General features: G+C 32.5%; 1 protein-coding gene and 1 pseudogene across 1 annotated transcript; one reads left to right on the top strand and one right to left on the bottom strand.

Annotated features, from left to right (window-relative positions):
* The first annotated feature begins 1,972 nt into the window (after positions 1–1,972).
* Positions 1,973–3,526, top strand: LOC125842939 (SNF2 domain-containing protein CLASSY 4-like; annotated as a pseudogene).
* A 9,466-nt stretch (positions 3,527–12,992) lies between these two features.
* On the bottom strand, positions 12,993–19,282 carry LOC125841127 (mitochondrial carrier protein CoAc1). Its single transcript, XM_049520144.1, has 7 exons — positions 18,347–19,282; positions 17,681–17,766; positions 17,396–17,603; positions 16,506–16,629; positions 15,229–15,413; positions 14,466–14,594; positions 12,993–13,457 (listed from the first exon to the last, which is right to left on the bottom strand). Exons 1-7 carry the CDS (start codon positions 18,542–18,544, stop codon positions 13,377–13,379), a joined length of 1,011 nt encoding a protein of 336 aa, XP_049376101.1. The 5' UTR covers positions 18,545–19,282; the 3' UTR covers positions 12,993–13,376.
* Positions 19,283–19,872: the final 590 nt, after the last annotated feature.

The following is a 19,872-nucleotide window of genomic DNA, read 5'->3' as shown; positions in this document are numbered from 1 at the left end:
GGTTTTACTTGCTTTGGGGCTCGTTTTAACTTGAAAATGGGCCCGTTTGCCCTTCAGGATCAACTTGCTCTATTACTAAAGTCTTAACAAACGTCCATGAAATTTTCGACCAAAAATAAGCCAGAATCCCGAATCACCAAAAATCCATGGATTATAGTACACAACAAACGGTAAAATCTCATTTTATCTGCTTTGGGGCTCGTTTGAACTTCAAAATGCTCATGTTTGCCCCACGGGACCAACTGGCTCAATTACTAAGGTCTTAACGGACGTCCATGAAAAATTTTGGCCAAAAACAAGTCGGAATCCCGAATCACTAAAAATCCATGGACTATAGCACATGAAAATCAGTAAAATCTAGTTTTTACCTACTTTGGGGCTGGTTTGAACTTTAAAATGTGTTAGTTTACCCCTCGGGACCAGCTGGCTCCATTACTAAGGTCTTAATGGACGTCCATGAAAAGTTTTGGCCAAAAACATGCCGGAACCCTGAATCATAAAAAATTCATGTACTATAGCACACGAAAATTGGTAAAATCTGGTTTAACCTTCTTTGGGGCTCGTTTGTACTTAAAAATGCGCTCGTTTCCCCCCCAGAAACAACTGGCTCCATTACTAAGATCTTAATGGATGTCAATGAAAAGTTTCGGCCAAAAACAAGCCGGAATCCCGAATCACCAAAAATCCACGGACTATAGCACACAAAAATCGATAAAATCTGATTTTACCTGCTTTGGGGCTTGTTTGAACTAGAAAATGCGCCTATTATTCAGACATGAACTGCATTAACTCGTTTTTGTGCAGTAACTTACAAATCACACATGAGATATAAATTGTTGTAGGCAAATTCGATGCGAAGAACTTGACTTAGAAGACGGTGGCAAGTTAAATCGATCTATGGTCTACCATCCGCTATATTAACTCAATCACCTTTGTAATCGGTTCTAAGAAAATTTGAGCACCCTTTCTCACTAAGATGAGCTAAGCATTTCTTTTTTTAAAAATAATTTTGTTTTTAATTTACTTTCTCTAGATTGTAAATAAACCCAAAACATTTTAGATCAGTGTTCTATAATCACTGATCTCATTTTTTTTCCAATACCTAATGCGAAAGGCGCATGAGGATGTCCATAATTGAAGTATTTTTCTTCATCGACCGTCAATTTTTTACTCAAAGTAATTAAAAAATTTACACAAATAATAACGACATTCAAAGTAATAAAGCTATAACTCAAGGATATGAATTAAAACTAAGGGGCGTAGCTAAAGTGAATCCTACAATTTTGAAAAAGTTGTACACTAATTAAATTAAATTGGAACAAAAAAAACAATTTTTTTATTTTTTTCCAAAAATACCCTTGTTGAAGAAGACGCAATTTTTGACAATTCATGTGACACAGTTGGAAGAGTTAAAGTTCACACTTTACATCATCCTAATTTGTCGGAAGATTCTAGTCTGTCACACGGTATACATACTTATTTTGTTTTTCCTCGATCTCTTTTTCTCATTTTTCTCTCACGCATAAAAGGCGTGTCTAAGTCATGTTTCTTTTATGTTGTTATTCAATTTCATTCTATATATAAGTGTGTCTAATCATTCAATTTATTCAAACTCATCAGTCCCTATTGCTCTATTTTTACAGTTTTTAGAATTCAAAGTTTTCAATTCTTTATGTTTTGGTTGAAAAAAGTTTTCTTATTGAGGTTAGTGTTGTTATTGTGAAAAACATCTTTAAGATACATATATTCTTGTGAATTTTGATTGATAACAAAAATTGTGTATTTTGACTTAGGTGTGGAAGATGGATTCAGGGGATGACTCTGTTTCAAAGAGTGATCCCGATGTTGTTATCAGTGAGAAGGATGAAGAAAATGAGAATGATATGATGCTTTTATCATTGAGGAGAAGGCGGCTCCTATGTTGAATGCAACAGATGAGGTTGTTTCTTCTAACTCAAGCATGTGTAGGACAATGAACAAGTCCAAAGAGTATACTGATACAACCTCATATTATAAGTTAGAATTCGAATCTTCAACTGATGCTCTTTGAAAGAATTGGAAGAAGATTCTTGAAAAGTTTGAGTTTCTGAAGTTTATTGTTGATTCGATTCTTGCATGTTTTGTCAAAGAAACACTTCCTTTAGTATTCCGATTTGAAGATGAGGAAACTCTTCTCCCATAGAAAGAAGAATGAGAAAAGGAGATTGAAGGTCTTTTCTCTGAAATGGACATGTGTATCTTGGAATCACATATTGGGTTTATGAATCCATCAGTTTCACCAATGCAGAGTGGACAGCTAAGTGATTGTCAAATGGGGAACCACATTTTTGTTCTAGATGAACAAATTGGACTCATCTTTTCAGTTTGTTCATATGTCCATTTGGAGAGCAATTACATCTTCCCTTATCTTGTAAGTATACTAGTTTCATCCTATCAAACACTTTTCTTTTCAAATATTTTGTGAACTCTGCGCTCTAATTTATTTATGGTTCACTCTTAAATTCTTGAACTTATGTCATCTGCAGGCTTAGAGAACTCAAGGGAGGCACGAAAGAAAATATTTTGGAGAATCGCCATCACTCTTAGATGTTGATGGCTTCAAAATTCCTGATTCTTCTGCTGCCCGGGAGTCTCCTATTTATGGAGAAGGAACTATGTGGGATTTAGTTCTCCAAAGTTCTAAAGACAATGTATCCTCATCAACGTGGATGATTTGAGTTCATGTGGAACAACATAGCAGGAGATATAAATCTTGAGAGGCTGAGAGAGCCCCTATCTAGGAGTAATGGAGGATGCATTATCTCACACCCATATGGAATCGGATAAAACCGACTCACCATTGTGTTTCTTCAGTCATTTCTGAAGATGTTTAAAGTGTCAGCTTGTTATCATAGCTCCATCCAGTTTGCTTCTTAACTGGGAAGCCGAGTTCCAGAAATGGAAGGTGGACATTCCCTTCTACAATTTGAACAACAAGGATTTCTCTTCCCAAGAAGAAGAAGCTACTGTTCTTGTCTTCGGATGTTTATCCCATGCAGGAAGAAAATATCCACACCTTATAAGTTTAGTGAAGCTGAAATCCTGGGATGAAAGTAAGTGTTTTGGGAATCAACTATGACTTGTTCCAGGATCTCATAGGAGATGATGGAGACGGTAATGCCAAAGAGATGCGAGAAATCTTTCTAAAATTACCTGGTCTTCTGGTCCTTGAAGAAGGACACATTGTTCGAAATGAGCAAAGCCTTCTGTATGTGGCAAGCACTGAGAAATGTTGAAACAGAGAAACAAATACTTTTTTCTGGAACTCCGTAACATCAAAGAATTTTATAGCACTCTAAGCATAGTTTATCCAAAGTTCGGTGTAGATCCCGAGCAGAAATGGGTTTCTATTAGCAGTTCCATTGACAAGAATGCCCGAGCATTGGAAGAGCTTAGGGATATTACTTCACCAATTGTCCATACATGCAGTTAAGATGTAAAGAAGGTTAGCCTTACGGGTATAAAAAATACAACGATACACTTGTAAAGTTTAGCTTTCCGAGCATTGGAAGGCTTACCTTCTTTAAATTTTTGCTACATTTATGGACAAGAGGTGAAATAATATCCCTAAGCTCTTCCAACGCTCAGACATTCTTGTCAATGGAACTGCTAAGAGAAGCCCAATTTTGCTCCAAATTTGTAGCAAACTTTGGACCAACTACACAGAGAGTGTTGTACATCTCTTTGATATTATTCTGGAATGGAGTTACGAACAGAAGTATGTGCTTCTCTGTTTCGACCTTTTTCAGTGCTTTCCACACAAGGTTGTGCTCATTCCGAGCAGTGTGCCCCTCTTCAAGAAACAACAGACCAGGAAATTTTAGAAGTATTTCTCTACTCTCTTTGGCATAACCCTCTCTATCTTCTCCTGTGAGAATCCTGAACAAGTCATAGCTGATTCCTAAAACACTCTTACTTTTCGCCCAATATTTCATCTTCACCATGCGCATAAGGTTTGAATTCTTTTTTGCAGAATCAGATAAATGGTGGAAGACACCAACAATACCTTCATCTTCCTTTAATGAGAAGTCTTTGTTGTTCAAGTTGTGGAAGGGAATGTCCACTGACCATTTCTGGAACTCAGCTTCCTAGTTAAGAAGCAAATTTGTTGGAGCTATGATTACAGGCCGACATTGTGGGAACATTTTCAGAATTGACTGAAGAAACACTATGTTGTGTCGGGTTTTTCTGGTGCCAGGTGGGGGTAAGATGATGCATCCTCCCTTACTCTCAGATAGGGGATCTCTCAGCCTCTCAAGATTTATATCTTCAGCTATGTTGTTCCACATAAACTTAAATCCTCCACGTCGATGAGGATACATTGTCGCTTTGGCACTTTGGGGAGCTAAATACCACCTAGTTCCTTCTCCATAAATAGGAGAATCTTATGCTGCTATAGAATTAGAAACTCTAAAGTCGTCAACATCCAAGAGTGATGGCGATTCTTCAAAATATTTTATGCTATTATTTTGGATTATATGCGGTTCATGTACTAATTTTTTAGGTGTATTATAATTTTCCTAAGACTTTTAATACCTTCACATGATGAAGATACATGATCATCATGAGCAAGCTCGACAGATTCTTTTTAATTTTCAATCTTCACGTGATGCTTCATTCCTATTTTGTCATTTTAGTACATATCTAATAATACTGACAGTCTATTATCATGTCTTAACATACATCATGTGACATTAATTCCTCATTGATGGCAATTTAGTCACGCCATTGGATATGTAATTAAAATTCAAAATCTAATGGGTTTTACATTGCTTTCGCCCTTCTCTCATGCCTAGACTTTTGTCTTCTCACAATAGGCTCAAATTATGAGTCCTTTTGGATTGGTAATGTTAGATTTTATGTGATTCTCTCACGATTTTTTAGGCATATTATAATTTTTCTAGGCCTTTTAATACCTTCTCACGATGAAGACACTGGACTATCATGAGCAATTCCGATAGACTTTTTTTAATTTTCAACCTTCACTCTACGTTTTATTATATTTTTTTTCTCATTTTAGTACACTTCTAAATAATACTAACCATCTATTATCATGTCATAACATACATCATGTGACATTAATTCCTCATTAATGACACTTTAGTCACACAATTGGATATGTGATTAAAACTTAAAATCTAATAGATTTTACGTTGACCTTGTCTTATTCATAAATTCAAAATTGAAGAGTTTAAGCTTCATAGAGTTTTTTTAGTCTATTTCCGAGATAAAATACAAGTACCCCTTGAACTATACCTGAAATTTCAGCGACACACTTGAAATTACTATGATTTCAATAGTAGAATCAATACAAATTAGAGAAAAACAAAATAGTAGGCATAGAAGAAAAACCTTAGTTTTGATCTTACTAACTGAAATTGTAGATATATGGCATGAGGACGAACTGAGTTCCTCACTATGAGAACCTTAGATACCTGGAAGAACAAGAATTTCTAGAGAGGGGCTTGAAACCCTGCTGGTTTTTGCTCTAAGTTTGGGGAGTAGAATAAGAGAGAAACTAAAAAAACTACCGTAATATCCTCCCCTAATAGATGTTATAACATCGCCATTTGATCTTATTAAAAAACAAAGATATAAATATCCTCATAAAAACTCTTGGCTCTTGGGATTTCTCTGTGGAACATAGACGTGTTGCCATCTTTCAAGTTCTCATCACGAGTCCAATCCATGAATCGTAGAGTGATCCACGAAAGGTGGAGTTTCTTCGTGGAACTCATGATTTTTGACAACTTCCATGTTCGAGTCTACGAGGTCATTCCATGACTCGTGGGATGACCCATGGCTCGTAGAATCACTCTGCAGAACCTAGATGCAACACAATCTCCTTTGATCCAGTTCCACAGGCATAATACACGGCTTGTGGATGCTTTCATGGCTCGTAGATGCCTATCATGATCTGGTACTGAAATTTTAGGCTGGTTTTTATGCTAAGTGCGAAGTATTCGTAGGTTCAAAATCTTAGGTATTAAGTTGTCAGTCATACCATACTATAAAGGTAACACATCTAAAGAAATATATAGAATGAGTTCAACCAACATTATTTATTAGGAAGGGCCGGAGCTACCCTTGCTTCAGGTTTTGTCAAGAGACACCCCCTTTAACAAAAAACTACACCATATATTTAGGTCAAATTTTAAATTTATAAAATATACATGTGTTGACACCATTTGAAACAAGCTGAAGGTTTGGTATATTGGCTAAGGTGGTGTAAATTTTTTTGTTGAGGTTGTGTTCTACCTCGACTAGCAACATAACAATATATTTTGACAACAACCATTTTTTTTTCATTTTTAAATGACACACACTTTACTTTTAATTACACATCTTGTCGAGTTATAATGTAAATACTTTTTGTTTTTATTAGTAAGGTTTATTTTGTTGCTTTTTTCAGATTTTACACTTTATATTTAGCACCCCTTAACGATTTTTTTTGGCTCCGTCACTATTCTCAGGTGTGGCAAGAAAGGAATGCCTTAATATTCCAATATAACCAAAGGAACGTGGAGGCTATTGTGAAGCAATTTTGTACAATTGATACATTATTGAGGTATAACGAGGCAGACGTTGAAAGTGAGGCCTGACGGCATGAATTACTATCCTTATAGCGGGATACATTGAGGGGCAATGCCAGCTCTTGCTTATAAATTTTTAGGCCAATGCCTTAGGCCCCCAATTTATGGGGGCCTCAATTTAAATAAAAAATCATGTTTAATTTTTCATGAAAACATTTAATTATTTATAATAAAAAGTACATTTATATATATATATATNTAACACTCACATTATTTATCCTTTTTAACTCCTTCTGCACTCTATTTCTTCAAATTTTTGATAGTTAAGAGTAATATTCTGTCAAAAATATGAATCAATAGCCGAAAAGTGTTGAACAAAGTAAATTAGAAATATTCTTTTATTTCTTCGTAACTTTTCATATTAAAGTAGGTTATACCAAATTATCAACTTTTTGAATCAGATTCTATGATTCTAACTCTTAACTTTATTTAAAATTTATCAACTTATTACTTATAGAACTATATTATCGATTCATATAATAATTGTCTCTATAATGATGTTTTTTAATGTTGAATTGATAAAATCTTGCTTAAAAATAATAATTAAAATAAATAAATATAGAAAGAATTTATTTAAATTTTAGGCCTCTAATTAAAATTTCGCTTTAGGCCTCGAATTATGTTGAGCCTCCCCTGCTGAGGGGTCACCCGACCCCAAATACTTCAGCAAAAAGCTTGTATATGTTTAAGTGTATTCCTTGAAAATTATAATATAATTGACTTGAAACCCTGAACACTAAGGGGTCGTCGTTTGGTAGCTGGATAAACCCAAAACTAATATGTGAATAACTTGGTTATTCATGTATTAATTTTATACCATGTGGTGATTTGCAAATAGGATAAAAGCTATTTATGTATTAATTTTATACGGTGTTTGGTTGGTAGGTTTTCAAATATTAGATAAAAGTTATTCACATATTATTTTTTTACGGTGTTTGGTTGCGTTTTTTGTAATCCTACATAATTAATAGTTACATAACTTATGAGGCAATCTATGTATAATTTATGTCGGATAGAAGGTGAAATAAGTTTGGGTATAAGTTGTACATGTATTAATATTGTAATTACACATTACATTCACTCTTATTAATTTACTTTTAAATGTATATTAATTTACACCAAATCAAATAATTAATACATGTTAAATCAATCATACCAATTATTTTTTTGAGTTTTTTGTCTTGTTAATTGCTAATTACTTTTAATATCTTTGCTTACATTCTTGTTAATTATTTTCTTTGGCGGTACGACAATGGCTATTAATTGTAATAGATATATTTGCTTAGTTTCTCTACAACGCACTGTCAATACAAATTTTAATTTTTTTTAGTTATTTGTTAGTTATTTTATTTAAATTACTTATTGCTTAATTGCTTAATCATATTGAATACAAATTACCTATTGTTTAATTACTTTTAGTTAATTTTTATTTACTTTATTGTTTTTAGCTATTGGTATTTATTTACTTTTAATGTATTATTTATATAATTTGTTATTTTAATGGTTATAGTAAATCTTCACTCACTAATTATTTTTGGAATTAAGAAATAAAATTAGCTCACTAATATATTGTAATCTAGACATAACTAAATCCTATATAACTAATACCTACATACCTAATACATATATAACTAATATGTGTATAACTCCATCAACTACCAAACGACCCCAATTAAATAGTTGGAATTAAATAGATTCATGTCTAAGAAGTACATCTTTCCACAATTCATTCACAAATACTCCTTTTTAGTAATTCTATTTAGACAATTAATCTTGTTATATCTTGGCTTCATATTAATTAGTTTATGACATTTATTTTATTAATAAATACCTTGTTGACACCATATATAACTTTTGCTAGTTTTCATAAATTGAGAGGTTTTCATATATATGAGGAAAAATTCAACCTAAAAAAATATTAAAATATATGTTCAAAAAAATTTCAACTTCAAATAAACCTGATTTACTAGACTAGTGAATCTTTATAAAATTATGTACATGCAATTACAAACATATTTTTTTTGTAAATAACCTGGAGAAATATGATTAATTGATTGATTTGATGCTTAAGAATATTTCGAATCTTGTTAGTGAACTATAAATTGCTCGTTTAGTAAAAAATATATAAATTTTGATTGGTGAATTTTCATGCTTATGAAAAAATATCTTAAAAAATCTAAATTATATGTGCCAAATAACATTTCAACTTCAAATGAATTATAGATTGGGTGCATGAGAAATCGTTCCCCTTAGGGGTGAAGAAAAATGAATTAAAATCTCACCAAATCACAAATCGAGTCAAACCAAGAAAAAAAAATCGACTAATGATTTGATACGACTTAGAGTTTGTTTGACATTGCTTTCGGGAGGCCAAAAGTGGGTTTTTTAATTATAGAAAAAATCACTTTTTAAAAAAATAGTAATTACTGTTTGCCAAATTCTTAAAACTGATTTCAAATGGAAGCAGAACTAGTTTTTTATTGTTGGGAAGAAACTAAAAATTTTTGGTTCATAAAAAAAGTAGAAACAAAAGTAGAATTATTATTTTTGAAGACTAAAATATCCCTTCTTTATATACATATTTATCAACATGTCCCTTATTGATTAATTAACATATCTAATAAGTTTGGTTAAATTTCATTCAAGAATTTTATTTTTTTTATTTTTTATATAATAAAAGTTTAATTTTATTTTATGTTGTATTATTTTACAGAATTATAAATAAAGGTAATAACAATATTTTTGCAAGATTAAAAAATGAGAAAAAGTAACAATTAAACATTTTAGCCCTTCCAAAAAAGGTAACAAATAACAAAATTTTCTTTTCATAATTTGTATATTATTTTATTTTAATTTGATTTTTTTTTTACTTTAGAGGATTATGACCAAAAATATAGTAATAACTAAAGATTGAATCCAAAAAAAAAATAAAAATAGGTAACAAATAATAAAAAGATTCTTCTTTTCAATATTCTTCAACAATACTTTTGCAAAATTTTAAAAATAACATTTAAAGATTTCAGCCCTGGAATGGTAACAAATAATTGAAAAAAAAAATTCTTTTAGTAGTTTACATATTATTTTCTTCTTATTCAATTTTTTTTTTTTTTAAATAGTTCCTCTCGATAAAATGATTTTAATATTAAAAGCACATTGATACTTGTCCTTTTTCGTAATTTGACTCTCAGAAGCATATTTTTTCTTATAAAAATAGTCAAACACAATTTGCTTATCAAAAGCACTTTTCAAATGAATTTGTTAGACCCAATTATTTTTTTCAAAAGCACTTTTCTAAGAAACTATTTTATAAAAGTGTTTCTAGAAGTAAACAATTGTTAGTAGCAATGTCAAACATGCTCTTAGTTTGGTATTGAAAAGAAAAATACAACTGTACATTATATATATAATTTTTAAATTTATTTTATACATAAATCTATTTACTTTGATATAATTTTAATTTTTTTTATACTTTTTAATAGTTGTTATCTTTTACCATATTATTTCAAGTTTGACTTTGAATTTTGAATGATCCAATAAATGTTATTGTTCATAGATATTACTAAATATAATAAAACTCAAATCAAAATCAAATTGATACTAATGCTAACAAAAAAATCAATTCACCACTAAAAAAGATAATAATGTTGAAGATTTATTCATTAGTTTTACATTGGTTTAGAAAATTATATAAAATGCATCATTTAATTTTATTTTTTCTTTAATGTTTAGTCTTGTAATTAATACTTATTAGACTTATTTTAACATGATTTAGTACTTTAAATTGTCATCATTTTCATTATGACTTATTTATTTGCAATATTTATTTTGTTGAATATGTTAGTATTATCACTCATATCATGTGTTATTTTCTAATGAAACTCCTTAGATAGTTATATTTTGATAGGACTAAAGAAATATTTGAAGCATAAATTAATTATATATTTGTATTAATTTGAGTTTTATTAATTTGATTTGATTTATAGATTTAAAAATCTAACACAAATAATTTAATTTGATATTTGAAAAAATCCGAACCAACCCATCCATATACACCCCTAATTCTGGTACTTATTCCTTATTGGTGCAATTGATTCCATTTCATCGTATCCATACACAACCTCAGATACTTGAATATTTCCTTGGTGAAAGAAACAAGTGTCTCAAAATATTATTACTGCTATTTTAAATTTGGTTTTTATAATTAATTAATCTTTTCTTTTGTAAAATGTCCTCACCTCGTAAAGAACAAAATGTTTCAAACTCTTATTCTTTTGCAAAAATAATAATAACAATAACTTTTGTCCTTTTTTTCTATTTCCCAATGTATGCAAGAAAAGACGTATCTAGGCCACTCCATCAACAACCAAAATTTAAGTTTCATCAAAAAAAGGAAAAGAGAAAAATGCCAATCTCGCTGTATCTACTACTTTGTTTACCTTTCGTCGTCATGGCTTTGCTCTTCTTCTTCTACCTCTACGTTGTTTTTTCTCGAGGTAGGGATGATTACCATTCTCGAGTGGTGATCAAAACTGCTCGAAAGCAAGGACTTTCTGACGTTCAGCTCAAGAAACTCCCTATAATCGTTGGAAAAGATTTGAGTTTGGACATTAGTGATTGTGCAATTTGCTTGGATGTGATTGGAAATGAGGAATTTGCAAGGTTAGTTCCTGGTTGCAAACATGGATTCCACCTAGAATGTGTCGATCTTTGGTTGTCCAAACAGCCATTTTGTCCTGTTTGTAGGCACAAGCTTGAGCCTGAGTTGTTCAATCAAGATGAAAACAATCTATGTTAAGTTTTGATAGACAGAGTTATCTGGTATCTGTATTGCTGGAAAATATAAATAGTTGAGTTGAGGCGTATAGAGCTCCCATTTAATTAAAAACTTATCATTGTTACAAAATGCAATTTTCAAAATTTGTGTTTCAATTATTCAATCATAGTCTAGTCTTTGGCATTTATCTAGCTAGAGACATTCTTTAATAAAACATGATATTGTTCTTTTTTATTTTGTCAAAAAAAAAAAAAAAAAAACTAAAACCAAGATGAGATTTCTTGAAATGTGATTGCTTAGAGCAAAGGGGCTTAAATCAATTAGAGGAATAATTTTTAATCAAATTGCTAAGTTATGAGTTTTAGAACATGTATACAAAAGTGGCAACTGGGCAAAACTTCAGTGAGAAATGTTCATTATTGCATTATCTTAATTAGGATTTGAGACCAGTATAACCAACTACAAATCATGTTTCTGAGACTAATTGGTTAATTCAAAGAAGGGAAAACTTTATCATAGGTTCCTCAATTCCCTTGTTCGAGCCGCTTGACAGTTTTAAGTTGGATCAGGCAAGAAACAATGCATATGATCACCATCAAGGGCATGTGTTGCTGGCTAAGTCATTACGTCAAGCTTTTGGCTGTCACAGGCAGACATTTAAACTTATATAAAGTCAAACATATAGACATACGCGTCTTAAGTGACATATATAAATCATCAATTCAAGTATATCTCATGCAAATTGTCACGTAGAATATGTGTGACACTTGTTCAACTTTCCACAAGTTTTAGTACCTACTTGTGCACCCCCAAAGTTAGAGGACATAAATATCAACTAAGCACGTTTTTTATTATGTCTTTTGTAAATGCTACGCTATCCCCTCCCCCTTAGTTGACTATTCTAAATTGAATTTTGATAGTCAAGTCATGAAGAACCTGTTTGGATTGACTTAAAAGTTGATCAATTGTACTTTCAAGTGATTTTTAGCTTTTGAGAGTGTTTGACAAAGTTAAAAATAACTTAAAAATCAAAAGTAGGAATCTCTCTGTTTTTTATTTTTAGACTTTAAGTCATTTAAAATTGATTTTTTACTTTTTTGACTTGAAAATTACTTTTTTTAAGTCAATCCAAACGAGGTCTAAATCAATAAATGCTACCCACCTTCAGTTGACTAACCTTGGTTGAATTTGGCAGTCAAACAATTAAATCTGCAAATGCTACCCCCTCCCTCTCATTTGACTATCCTAAATTGAATTAGGAAGTTAAATTATTAAGTTTGTCCTTGTAATGGTAAGGTTCAAATCGCAAGATTTAACTATTGACTTACTCTTGAATCTTGATATAACTAGCCTTTTGATACTTAAATTTTTTAAAAATAATTTCATAGTATATTTTGCATATTATAATATTTTTTACTTTAGAGAGATGATCAAGGTCAAGTATCACTTTAAAACTAGTCAAATGACCAAAGACCGTCTAGAGTGTGGACTGAGTAAAAGACTCGACCAAATTAACAATATTTTTTCTTACCAAATACAAAAAAAGAAGAAAAGAAATAGAAGCAAAAAGTCACTTATTTTCAAGAAAACATTTTCTTTCACACTTGCACACCCTTTTTTGAACCCTTTATCTTCAAAAAGTAAGAACATCTAACTTAGGTAAGAAGCACACTATGTATTATACGAACATACTGTAATGCTTTTACATCAGGAACTACATTGAACTAGTTAGAAGGAAGAGAGACGACTAGGAAAGCGATGTGTAGTAAATTCTATGTAGGTAGGGGTGTGTAGAATATACCCAAAGTTGTCCGACCCCTCTCCAGACCTCACACATGGCGAGAACTTTGTGCACGCCTTGAATACGTATTCTTCCCCCTTGGTAATCAAAGATCATCAAAGCTTTTATACAGAATTATGTGAGTTGATGTCACCATTTGAGGGTGTATTTATGCAGCTGATACAGATTTTCATTTCTGCCGGGGAGGAACATTAAGGTACGCCTTCATTGTGTCATATGCTGTGAAACCAATTGCTACTGAGGGGACGATCTGCCAACAAAACCGAAAGCAGTTCTGGTGAGTTACTCAAGAAATCTAGCAACATGAAATATGGTACATAATACTAGACAGTAGATATCTCATCCATCTTGGAATGATGATTTGCACCATGTTCTTTCTCAAATGCTAAGATATGATGTCTGTTTTGCTACCTATAGATGTGACAAGAACAAATCCAAATTTAAACATGAAGGAATTTGGCTCCTTGTTAAGAAGTGCAAAAGTGTGAGTTCTCTCCGGAAACATACTTGAGGCAGAAAAAAGTCACTGCTGAACATACTTCTTGTGGTGCAAAAGGAGATTGACGTTCAATAATTCAGTGGTCATGAAAATATCCTTCTCTCTTTCACCCCATTTCAGCTCAGTGTTTCCAACTTTCCACTCAGCAGGTTAAGGAAATAAATCATAACACGAGATAGGGAAAGGGAAGGTGATGATAACTGGTTATTCAAAAAAATGGGGAGGGACCAAGATAGTCTTTATCTTTTGAAGAGTGGCGAACTGACAAGGATAGTTGATTAAACTACAGGTCATGCAGATTGAAGGTGCCATGTCAGCACAAAAGGTGCAAAAAATACAAAAAAAACGAGTTCGGAGAGGTAATAGTACCCTAGTTAAGTTTAGGTGTGTCTTTGGGATTTCGGTCATAGTCTAGGGGGTACTTGTGCCTTATCCCTTAACTTTATGATCCTTTCAACGAACTTGCAATAAGTACACAACACTACAGTTGGACAAACTTTGCCATTTTAACCACAGGATTATTGCTTTTGCTTTGCTAGTTATTCACTTTTTTCTTTTTGCCGTTTCTTCAATCAACATTCAAGTTCCCAAAATATATTTCCACTTAAGTTTAACCCAACTCCCAAATGAAGTGTGCCAAAATGTGTATTATGGGCAAGTTATGTAGCATTCAAAATTGGGTCAACTAGAAATTCTTTAAAGAACAAGTTATAAAATGAAGTTGTAGTAAGGAAGCTACTATTAAACCGGATATTTTACCTTCATATAATTAACACTGAGCCCTGCAAACAATTGTCTCCAACCTTGATTACGAACAATTGAAGAAAGTCCATCAAATGTGCTCCTATATCTGGCTCTGTCTTGCAATGAAGGTTGCAGATGCTCTACCTGAATAAAAGATATTTTCATAGTTAAGTCATATGAACAAGTGACATGTTCAAAACGTGTGAAAAACTTAACTACATTTATCTGTGGCAGTGCTAGTGCACAATATTTACTTCCCCTGTTTCAATTTATGTGACATTTCCTTTGTAGTATGTTCCAAAAAGAGTGACACCTTTGTATATTCGGAAACAATTTAACTTTAAACTTCCCAATTTTACCATTAATGAGATGACAATATAGCCACACAAATGTCATGAGTCATGACACAAATAAGACCACAAGTTCCAAAAGTTTTTCTTTCTTTAACTCTGTTTCTAATCAAACAGGTTCAAATGAAATGAAGGGAGTAAATTTTAGTAAGGTTTCCACAGAGGGATTAGTATGAATACAAATTAGTCACTCAGATACTGATGGAGTTCCACAAGCACATATGATGCACAAAAATACTAATCACTCCATTCAGGATATAGAATGGATTATGGACACGAACTCAAAATACAGGAAATTTTTTAGGGCACAGAGTGGTCTGACAGACCAGAACTAATCTGCACCAACACTAGTCTAATACAGGCACTCATTCAATCAACACAAAGTGTATAGGAGTTATGTTGAGTTATGCTATGTCTGAGGGTGATACCTGCATCTGCCTCCTAACCACGTCCAATGGGTATGTAAATGTCTGACCCAATAAACCAGCTATAGCTCCACATGAGAGACGCATCATAATGGAGGATTGGTGCTCTTCAGGAACATGCCTCTTTAACTCCTCATAAACATAAAACTTCAATCCAGCATAAGGAAGAATACCAATAAGGGTGGGCCCTGCTCCGAATATAAATTGAGTCATTTGTGAATCATCAATATTCATAAAGAATTAAAACCATAAACCATTTATGCAAAGACCTGGGTAATGCATGTACAACCATGGACACATCAAGACACACAAATTGTAAAAGTTCGGGATGTGCGGCAGATTTTAGAAATGAGAGACATTAATCCAAACATTCACAAAAAGAACAATTAAACTTTCACTTTTATTAAGGTTGTCTTTTTAATTTTGGAGTGTTCTCAGATTCTGTCCATTTTACTGAGTTAAATTTTTTTCCTCATTTTTTATTTTCTTTTTTGAATTTCATAGTAATTTTAAGGTACCTAGCACTTTCTTTTATTGTTATAAAAAACCCAAATTTATCAAAATATAATATTTTCTGCTTTTGAGTCCACCTGTTTCGAGCTTAAAAAAAAATTCAGCTTATACCCAATCAAACAAAAATATGGCATAGGAGTATTGAACTAGTAACATGAAAAACACGATTCATCAGTTTAGCGATTTTCCAATGTTGCAGTAAAGATAAAAATAAAAAGTACTTGAAACACTGAAACAACATAAAACCCAAAATTAGTTGTCTAAATTTAGTATAAAAGTCTCCTCATCCTTTTTGATTGAGGATGTAATTTTAAGGGATTTCGACATTATGATATTTCAAAATTTTCATTTATAGAAAAACGATTCAAACATTCTGTTAATTTTTGCATTCCGGAAGAAAAGAACTACATTTAAAAAAGGAAACTAGGAGGTAGAGTCTGGTTGGTCTTTTCTGGAACTACAGAAGAATCAAATATGGTTTCATGAGTTGATACCATTAATGCAAGAAAAAAGGTTTGATAAATTGCCGAAAATAAAATATCAAAGAACAGAAAAATGACCAGTGCTGGTATCGAACTCAAGTTCAACTTGAATATGCAATCCAAAATCTGCCATGATATTTACTTTTAATACATCTATAACATATCACAACATGCTTCATAAAGTTAGGTCCTTCGTGTTTTTAAGGATTTATGACCCAATTAGTTGCAGATGAGTCAATTAGGCGGTAAAAGTTCATCATTCAATATGAACCAATAAATACTTACCTACACCTCGATAGAGTGCACGGAGTCCTCCTTCCTTGTAGACAGCCTCTAGGACATTTTTAGTGCCACTATATTGAGGACGAGTATGAGTTGGTCTACTGCCATTTCCTCTTGTCTCCTTGACCTAAAGAAAGATAAGGGGAGAAAAAAAATATGAATGAATGATAGCCATCCAAACAGTTTAATGCCGTGAAAATAGATAGAGTATGCCAACACTCAAAGGGAAAAAATTATATTTGTTTGATCTAGTGAACCTACATGAGACTGAGAGTAAGAGAGAGAATATAGAACCATTTGCAAGGATCGTTAAAGCAAAGTAATATATTTGGAGGAACTCTGGCATATACAAGAATCAAAATACAAACAGAATGGCCAAGTTGGAGCACACAAGCAGTGTTGATTCTTTTAATCTAAGTCTTGAATCAGTCAAAATGATAATTTCTCAATAAGCTTTATCTAAAAGACAAGCTCAAGATAAAACTGATACCAGGATGCAACTTTTATTAGTTGATGGCTTGATGCAGCAGGATGGAGTTCCACAACGGATCTAGTTTGAGAGACGGAGAATGAGAAGGGACAGATCATTCCTCCATCATATATGAGTTTACATGAGTGTTTAACAAAGTAGGGCAGCTTACCTATGATAGTTTACACATCTTAATGAAATAATAAGGTATATTTCCGTTTAGATTAGTCAAAGATCAGATACAACTATCCATCCTACGAAAGCAAGGCAATTGGTGAGTGCTGCTAATCAGATTATTTCCAACTTTGCAGGTGTGTTAATGGAAAAATTCAGTAGTTATTGCAAAATAGTAAAACTGCCAAATGCAATCAGACATGTAAAGAGCAAAGAAAGAAAACTAAATGTATTTTAACAAATTAAGCACCTGATAAGCCAGTTTGGTCCGAGCCAAATCAAGGGGATATGTACATAAAACTGCAGTTCCTCCGGACGCTGAACCAGCCAAAAGATCTACAACAGGTCCTGTTCCTAATGCAGAGTAATTTTCTAATATCCATCCTCGATACCGCTCATAGGTCATGTAATGAAGTGCAGCATATGGGACAATTCTGAGAACACTTGCTCCATTTCCTCTGCAATACGTCGTGTCATGAATAATCAATACTTCCACAACAAACTCAAGCTTTTAAAAAGTAAAATCCAAACTTACTTGTAAAATCCAATAACGCCTTCATTCTTCAGAAGCTTCTTTAGAGATTGATGAACTCCAAGGGAATGATATCCTTCAGTTCTTGTCTACAAGAATTAAGGAGAAGAGCAAGCAGGAGGAAGTTAGGAATGTCATAATGAGCTTAAATTGAATCAAAGGCATCAAATTACAGGATTAAGTAGCCATGTGAAGAATGTAAAAGAAAAAAATATACAATGAGCATCCGGCAGATGCATTCAAGTGCCAACTGGGGATAGAGAACAACCGGATAAGGTGATGATAAATAGATTTCAATCAATTTCAGAAACAAACAAAACTAATGACTTAGAGACACTGAAAACAAAAATTTTCCTCAGAGTCGTGTAACTAGAATGGTGCAACTGCTTTTCATTCATCCAGTCATATAAAATACTCCAACCAGACTAATTTCTCTCAGCTTAGAGAGAATCAAAAGAAAACGCTTTATGCATAATACTAAATATAGAAATACATCATTCTTTTTGGGACTGACAAAAACGGAAAGTGAGTCATATAAATTGGGACAAAATGAGTATACATCTAAAAAAACCATTCAGTTTGTCTAGACCAGTACAAATTGGCATAAACAAGTGATCACTTTAAAACACGGGAAGCTAGTTAAAAACAGTATCTCTTTTCCTTTTTCACCTGCAAAAGTATTTTGACACGCTCTAATGGGGCAACTGCAGTTTTGGCAAATGCACCAGCAGCTCCTCCAGCAATCAGCTCCTTCACATATATTGGCAAACCATCAAAAACTGAAACCTCTCTATGAGAGGCAGAAGACCCATCAACTAACCCTACTACATTTGTGGACAAAGTAGCCCCTTGTGTAGAAGAACTCATCTTCAAACTTACTACTGCCAATTACCAAAATACAATTCAAATCGAACAACTTGCTATCCACCTTGTAAATTATAAAACTCCTTGTCCCACCTATCTCTAGGGATACAAAAGGGTAAAACTTTTTGCTCAAACAGGTAAACCAATGGCCTGAGAACAACCGGAATTGAACACCGTATATTCACAAGCCTACCTTGTTTTTCACCAATTATTACAATTATCATCAAACAGATGCAAATAAAGTTGAACAAACACTACTTCTTTCAAGATCCAAACTGAAATACTACTTCTTTCTATATCAAAGTTGAATCTTGCCCATATAACCAAATCTCCGCAATCCAAAGAATACCCAGAAACAATAAATCGAAAAAATCTAAAGGGCAATCGATAGAATCAATATTCTTTTTTATATAAGCAATGCAAAAATGGATCTATTACCAGATCATCCACAAGAAAAACACATAAATGTATGGATAGTACAAGAAAACAAATTGGGTTTCGCCAGAATCTCTTATTTTTTCAGATTCTTGAAGGTAACGTTTTCAATTGATTCGTCCCCAGATTCGTTTCCTCCCTGCTTCCAGGAAGGCAGATGAATTAGGAATATGGGGACTGGTCAAATTCGGTATCTCTCAGCTCATTCAAATCTATTTATATATAATAAAAAAAAATCCCTGAGTTGGGTCCACGATTCCTATGACTTCTAAACAAGAGGTGGCGGTATACTCGTACAATTATTCCTTTTCAAAAATAAACTTACATATGTTATAAAATAATGATAGAATCCTAAAGGCGGAATGACCTGAAAGACCCTTGTACTTGGCTCATTTGTCAGTTGAATCCTCATACTCATCACTTTGCCAACTAGACCCTTAAACCCATCAGAAAACAACATTTTAAACCCTTTTCTCCTCCGGTCAGAGTGCGTGTAATGGATGCGATTACACGTGAAATTCCACATCATTTTTAGTGTCACATGCGAAATTAAGTGCTAAAAAATTTTAAAAAATCAAATAAATCAATTTTTTAATTTCTTTAACTTTTCAAATAGTCATCTTATTCATATTTGGTCACAAATTGAGCACTAGATTCATACCCATCAGATCAAATTCTTCTTGATTTAACTTGTAAATTCAACTATAAGTTCACCAACACAAACTCAATGAACCCCAATCAAAAAATTTAAGTAATTTTACAAATTCACAAGACCCATTTATTATTTTCTAAGCTTTTTCAAACTTATCAATGGAGTTTTAAAATTTTCAATAGTCACAATCATTCTTCACATTATCTGCATCTCCTCGTTGAAACCAACTAATAAAAGAATGATA

The sequence above is a fragment of the Solanum stenotomum genome, chromosome 10 (assembly GCF_019186545.1).
Source record: "Solanum stenotomum isolate F172 chromosome 10, ASM1918654v1, whole genome shotgun sequence".
NCBI classification, from domain to species: Eukaryota; Viridiplantae; Streptophyta; class Magnoliopsida; order Solanales; family Solanaceae; genus Solanum; species Solanum stenotomum.
The sequence above is the reverse complement of the archived record's forward strand: the minus strand, read 5'-3'. Positions and strand labels throughout refer to the sequence as shown.

Bases quoted from the DNA above. Each gene is read 5' to 3' on its own strand.
- LOC125841127 (XM_049520144.1), bottom strand. From the start codon at position 18,544: ATGAGTTCTTCTACACAAGGGGCTACTTTGTCCACAAATGTAGTAGGG. The intron at 17,767-18,346 runs GTGAAAAAGGAA...TAATTCTTGTAG, and splicing joins GTGTCAAAATACTTTTGCAG to ACAAGAACTGAAGGATATCA. The intron at 16,630-17,395 runs GTGCTTAATTTG...ATCTTTCTTTAG, and splicing joins GGACCAAACTGGCTTATCAG to GTCAAGGAGACAAGAGGAAA.